Source organism: Mycteria americana, chromosome 7 (genome assembly GCF_035582795.1).
Source record: "Mycteria americana isolate JAX WOST 10 ecotype Jacksonville Zoo and Gardens chromosome 7, USCA_MyAme_1.0, whole genome shotgun sequence".
Taxonomy (NCBI): domain Eukaryota; kingdom Metazoa; phylum Chordata; class Aves; order Ciconiiformes; family Ciconiidae; genus Mycteria; species Mycteria americana.
Window position 1 is genome coordinate 24,242,482 of NC_134371.1, and position 6,090 is coordinate 24,248,571.

Genomic DNA, 6,090 nt, shown 5'->3' on the forward strand with positions numbered 1-6,090 from the left:
CCCCGTGTCCCCCGCGGCGCTCCCCGGTGCCCTCGCGGCACGGCACAGCGGGACGGGGCGCGGGGCTCCCGCCGCGCTCCTCGGCGGAGACCCCCGCCGCTTGCCGTGCCCCGCTCCGCACGGCGGTTCTACCCGTGGGTACGGGCTCAGGCGCTTCCCAGCCGGAATACCGGACTTGGGGCCGCAACGGAGGGTCCCGTGCTCTGTTCGGAAAAGTGGACCCGGCCCGGTTCGGTACGAGAGAAGCAGGGCGAAGTCCCGATTGCAGCCCCTCTCGGGGCGCTTCTTAGCGGGGTTGCGCGGCCGGGGCTGAGCCCCGCTCTGCCCGCCTCCTTCCCGGCTTCCCTGCACCGGCAACGGGCTGGGGACGGGGCTGTTCTGCCCTCGTGTGAAGAAAGCGAGAGCCCTTTCCCCGCCGCCCCTCGGCGTCCTGCGGTGGGATGTGCCCCTCGCCGCAGCGGGCCAGGGTCCGGGCACCGGCGCCGTGAGCCCCCCTCCCACTGCTAGCACCTCTCCTGCCTCCCCTACACCCGAGGGCGGCTGCAGGCCCGCTCCGGGAGCAGCTCCGCTGGCTCCTTCTGCACTCGCTTTGTCCGGGTTTGTTAGACTCCTGCCCGGCCCCGAGAGCGGCGGCCGGCGGGGCGCAGGCTCGCCCGGGCGCACCGGCACCGGTGGGGAGCCACCGGCGGGTCGGGCCGCTCCCCGGGGTCGTGGCGGGATCCCCCGCTCCTTCACCGGGGAAGGGCTCGCCGCGCCCCTCTACTCGCTGCCCGTCCCTGTTAACTTGCATTCCCCTCGCTGCGACATTCCTGTGAGTACCGGTGAGACCTCAGCTCTCCGCTTAACTGCAGCTACAATGTCCAGGTTCAGCTTCAGTGGCGCGCTCCTACGTTTTCAGGCGGTTCTTTAACGTCCCAGGAAGGGCTTAATTAGCACCGGGGAGAGGGGAGAGCCGACAGTGCCTGCCTGCCCTTGTGTCAAACGCTCAAGTAGTCGCACACGGGGCTGCGCGCTCACCTTTGCCGCTGCTCGGCCCGATCGCCGCTCCCAGCGCTGGGCTGAGCTTCTGCCCTGGTGTTCATCCGAAATCCCCCTTGGTGGGGCTGTCAAAAAACCCCAAACAAGCCCCTTGGATGTCAAACGTCCTCTGCGAGCGAGCGAGCCCTGGTAAGGAGCTGCGCGCCCGGCTTAGGAGTGAAAAGGGAGGAATCTGCCATTTGGCGGAGGTGATGACACACGCAGCAGTGCTGTTACACCTGCACCGGCCCTCGCCGTGGAAATGCCGGCGAGGGGGGGCGCCGAGAGCAGCATGGGTGGCCGGCAGAAAGAAGCTAGCCCCGGCCCTGGGGAGCCCGGCAGCGCCGGCCCCGGGCGCGCCGCCTCGGCGGGCGGCGGCGGGGCACAGCTGGCTCCGGCTGCCCCGCCGCTCTGCGCGGAGCGAGCCGCCGGGGGCCGGCCGGGGAGGAAAAACCTGGAGAGCGTCTCTCCTGCGGGCCTGAGCCCTCCGCAGTTTCCTTTGTGTGCGTTAGGGGGGTGCTTAGGGGCGGCGTGCGCTGTTCCGCGGCTGTGTGCGGAAATGTAGGGGCCTCGTTTCTGTGACCAAATTTATGCAGTCCAGGTTTTAGGGGATGCGTTTTTCTGCCGATGGGAGAGAACGGCTTCGTGATATGGCTATGGGCGAAGATGCAGAAACGTATTTTAACCGAGAAATATCATAATATATATAAATACGGTAGCTCCCCGAAGGGACATTTTATTTCTCGGTTAAAATACGTTTCTCCATCTTCGACTGCCTTCACCCGCAAATGGCCTCTCTCGGGGAGGGGAGCAGGGACCCGTGTGCCCTTGGCCGGGCAGAGGAACTAGAGGTCCGTGCATGAGATGCCGAAGCCCCAGGGCACCCCGACGGGAGAGGCCGGCTGCACCGGGCATGCCGGGCGAGGGCTGCCAGCCCGCCGGGCTTGCGTTTGGTTACAAAAACTGATGCAGCACGTAAAATCCGCGGGGCGGGGAATACCGCTGCGCAGCGGTTCACGTTCAAGAAAGGCAGAAACGAGTCTGAGGGCCGTGACCTGGCGGCCCGCGGATCTGCGGGCGCCGACGTGTACGTGTAGCTTTTCTGAGGGTCGCTTCTGGGCAGCCCGGGAGGGGCAACACCGAGTCATGCTTGAGTACGGGTGGGGAGGTCGGGTCCGTGCGGGCAAATCCCCGGAGCAGAGCCGTACCGGCAGCAGCGGGCTCACTGCAGCGCCGGGCCCCGGGGGCCAAGCGGGGGCCGCTGTTGGGGAGCGCCGGTGGCCCCGGCCCCGCGGAGCTCGGCCCCGTTCCTGCGGCTGCCGGCGGCCGCGTTGTCTGGCGAGGGGGTTCAGGGGGACAAACGGGGCCAGTCCGCCCCGCTCCCGGGGCTCGGGCTGAAGGCTCCGTTAGAAATCAGTGCCAAGCATCCTCTGCCCGCCTGCCCGCTTCTGTACCTGCGGCTGGAGCAGCCCCGTGTTAGTGATTTATTATTACACGACACCTCTTGTGCTCAGGCCAGCTGAGTGCCTTTCTGCTGCTCGGGGAGGCTCTGCCTGAAGGCAGAAAAGGGGAAGGAGACGGGGAATGTCGATGATGCGCTGCTCCAGGAACCGTGTGAAATAAGGGGGAGCCCTCCAGGGGAGCGAGCAGGAAAGCTGCCCGGTGTGTCATCCCCCGCCTCGCCACCCTGCCCCGGCCCTCGGGGCGTCCTTCAGCCCTGCAGCCGCGCTGGGTGCCTGCGTGTACTTTGCGGGGAGGGAGAAGGAGCGGCCAGACACCTCTTGCTCTCTGCCTCCTGCAAATAACGGCGGCAAGAACCGGCTCGCAGGGAGCGGCAACAGCCTCCTTGTGCTCCCCGGGCGCGATCGGTTGGCGGGGCCCGGGGCCAAGACATATAAACGCGACCGCGTGTGCGGCTGGACGTGTGACAGCCGCCGGGGCAGGGGCGAGCGCCGCGACTGCGGGCACACCCCCTCGCACCCACCGCCTCCAGCGCAGCCCCTCGCCGGGCGGGAGGGGAGCGCAGCGCCGCGGGCCCCGGCGGGCTCCCCGGGCGGGCGGCGGAGGCTTGCGCAGCGCCCCCCGGACGTGTGTGTCGTGTCCCCCCCCCCGCCCCCGGCGGCGCGGCCGAGCCGGGGCGGTTCCGCGCCTCTCCGCGGGGCCACGTCGGGCCGCGTGTGCGCGGGGCTGAGCGCGGCGCCGTGACTGCGGGGTGAACTCGGCCGTGCCCAGCGGCTCGGCGGCGATAGGGGAGCGGGCTCCTGACGAAAGCGGAACTCGGCCGGGCCCATACAAATCAGAAAAGAGCCCGGCCGCCGCGGCAGAGGGGAGCGGAGCCCGCGGGGGCAGGGACGCCGCCGCCGCCGCGCTCACGGACCAGCGGCGCCGCGAGAGGCGCCTCCCGATCTCCGTCCCGGCTTCGGACCCGGCCCCGGCCCCGGCCCCGGCCCCGGCCCCGGTCCCGGTCTCGGCCCCGGTCCCGGCGAGTGCGGGGCGGGACGGCCGCCAGCACCGGGTTCCGCGCACCGCGTACCGGGCAGCGCTCCGCTCGCTCCCGGGCGGCGGGGCGGCGGACGCGAGGCACCATGATGAGCAGCTACCCGGACGGCGAGGAGGACACGGTGGCGCTGCTGGCTCATGACACCAGCGGCAGCAAGGAGCCGGAGCGGGGCAAGGAGGAGCTGAGCGCTGACAAGGGCCCCGAGAAGCCGGACCCCTCGCAGAAGCCCCCCTACTCCTACGTGGCCCTCATCGCCATGGCCATCCGGGAGAGCGCGGAGAAGAGGCTCACGCTGTCCGGGATCTACCAGTACATCATCAGCAAGTTCCCTTTCTACGAGAAGAACAAGAAGGGCTGGCAGAACAGCATCCGCCACAACCTCAGCCTCAACGAGTGCTTCATCAAGGTGCCCCGGGAAGGCGGCGGCGAACGCAAGGGCAACTACTGGACCCTGGACCCCGCCTGCGAGGACATGTTCGAGAAGGGCAACTACCGCAGGAGACGAAGGATGAAGCGGCCCTTCCGGCCGCCCCCGACCCACTTCCAGCCCTGCAAGACCCTCTTCAGCCCCGACAGCTACGGCTACCTCTCCCCGCCCAAGTACTTGCAGTCTACCTTCATGAACAACTCGTGGCCGCTGGCGCAGCCCCCCGCGCCCATGCCCTACACTTCCTGCCAGATGTCTGGCGGGAACGTCAGCCCCGTCAATGTGAAAGGACTCTCGGGCCCGGCGTCCTACAGCCCCTACTCGCGGGTGCAGAGCATGGCGCTGCCCAGCATGGTGAACTCCTACAACGGCATGGGCCACCACCACCACCCACACGCCCACCATCCCCAGCAGCTCAGCCCGGCCAGCCCCGCGCCGCCCGCGGCCCCGGCGGCGAACGGAGCCGGCCTCCAGTTCGCCTGTGCCCGCCAGCCCGCCGAGGTGTCCATGATGCACTGTTCCTACTGGGAGCACGACAGCAAACACAGCGCCCTGCACTCCCGCATAGACATCTAGGGAGGCTCCGGCAGGCCGCCGCCACAGAAATGCCCTTGCCCCGGCCCCGCTGCCCCTCTCCGGTCCCGCCGCGCTCTCGTGTCTCTCCTCCTCCTCCTCTCTAGCTGCGGACTTTCCTCTCTCTGTGCCCACACTGTTGCGGTGGGAAAATAGTAGCCCTGCTCCGCGTGTAGTGTAAGTGTAGGAGCCGTCCTACGGTGAGGAGAAGGCATGTAAGTGCGGGAGCTTCCCCAGCGGGGCTGCGCCGGGCGCAGCGGTGGCCGGGCCGGCTGCCTCCGGGCGAGCGCGGATTTACCGTTCGTTCCTCTGCTCGCGTCTTTGTTTGTGAGGGGGTTGGGGGGGGAAGCATGTAATTAAAATTAGGCTGTTTAGCCCTCAAAATTCTGCTCCGTTATAATTCGGCCGTAATCTTTTCGGGCTCAGCCTTGGGGAGAGTAAAGCGGACCTTGTAAACAGCGGAGGCATTTCCACCCGTGGCGGTGCGGGGCTGGCGGGGCCTAGACACTGCCGTGTGCCCGCGGTGCTCGTCCTCCGCATCCTCTTCATCTTCTCTTTCTTCTTCCCCGGTCTGCAAAACACTGCCCTTCTTCCGAGCTGTGGCTTTTCGTCCAAATAGTACTTATGTGGGGACTGCTGTAACAGCAGGAGATGTGTGATATTGCTGGTTATAAGAAACCAACAACAAAACCCACCAGGGTCACTCGTGAAACGTTTCGGCAGCGGTAAATATATTTTTTAAAGGAGACAATGTCCTCTGAGGTCTTAAAAGTAATTTTATACAGGTCTAAAAAAATATTTTGATGTTATAAAAAAAAGACGGTTTCCTATAAATTGGAATATTTTTCCGTGTGCATATTATTATTAATAATGAAAGTTTAAACTATCTTCGTATTTTTTGACCCCAAACCTGGCCCAAAATGGATTTTCCGGTAGGTTCTGCTTTTGAATGCTTGCCCTTTTTCTTAAAACGTTTTGATCCTTCAATTTTACATAGATTAATGTGAAAAAAATAGCGTTTATAATACAGGGGCCAGTTCATAGCGATTTTATAAATGTTTATGTAAGCTGATAGATGCTGTGGCATAGTACCATTTTGGGACCAACTTTTCTAGAGTGAACTAGCACTTTTATTGTACTTTCTAGCATTGTAAAGTCTCCAATAAATGCCTTTCCTTCTTTCCATATCGTTTTATTTCACTCCGCTCCTCCGTCCTCGGGATCGAGAAGCGGCAGCGGAGAACAGGGCGGGCGCCGTGTGCCGGGGCCGCTCCGCGCTGCCCGGCCGGCTCCCGGCGGCGGGCACCGCTCCCGACCCCGTGCCCCGGCAGCGGGCTGGCAGCACTCCCCCGGCCGCGCACGCCTGCTCCGCCGCGGTGAATACGCGGGCTGTGCTCGGGCGGCGTATCGGCGCCGGTGAGCACCGTGGCGGGCTGCGCACCGGCGGGAGAGGTCCGGCGGGGCCGCCTCTCGGCCGCGCCGACCGGCGCCCCGGTGCTGTCTTGGCGGCCGCCGAGGAGGTGCGGGGACCGTGTCGTTGGCACCGCGGGCGGGCGGGCCTGGGAGCGCCTCC

The 6,090-nt window shown here is 65.7% G+C and overlaps 1 protein-coding gene across 1 annotated transcript; it reads left to right on the plus strand.

Annotated features, from left to right (window-relative positions):
• Nucleotides 1-3,338: 3,338 nt before the first annotated feature.
• FOXL2 (forkhead box L2) lies at nt 3,339-5,687 on the plus strand. The gene has a single exon (XM_075507403.1). The coding sequence runs from the start codon at nt 3,603-3,605 to the stop codon at nt 4,518-4,520; it is 918 nt and encodes a 305-aa protein (XP_075363518.1). The 5' UTR covers nt 3,339-3,602; the 3' UTR covers nt 4,521-5,687.
• The last annotated feature ends 403 nt before the right edge of the window (nt 5,688-6,090 follow it).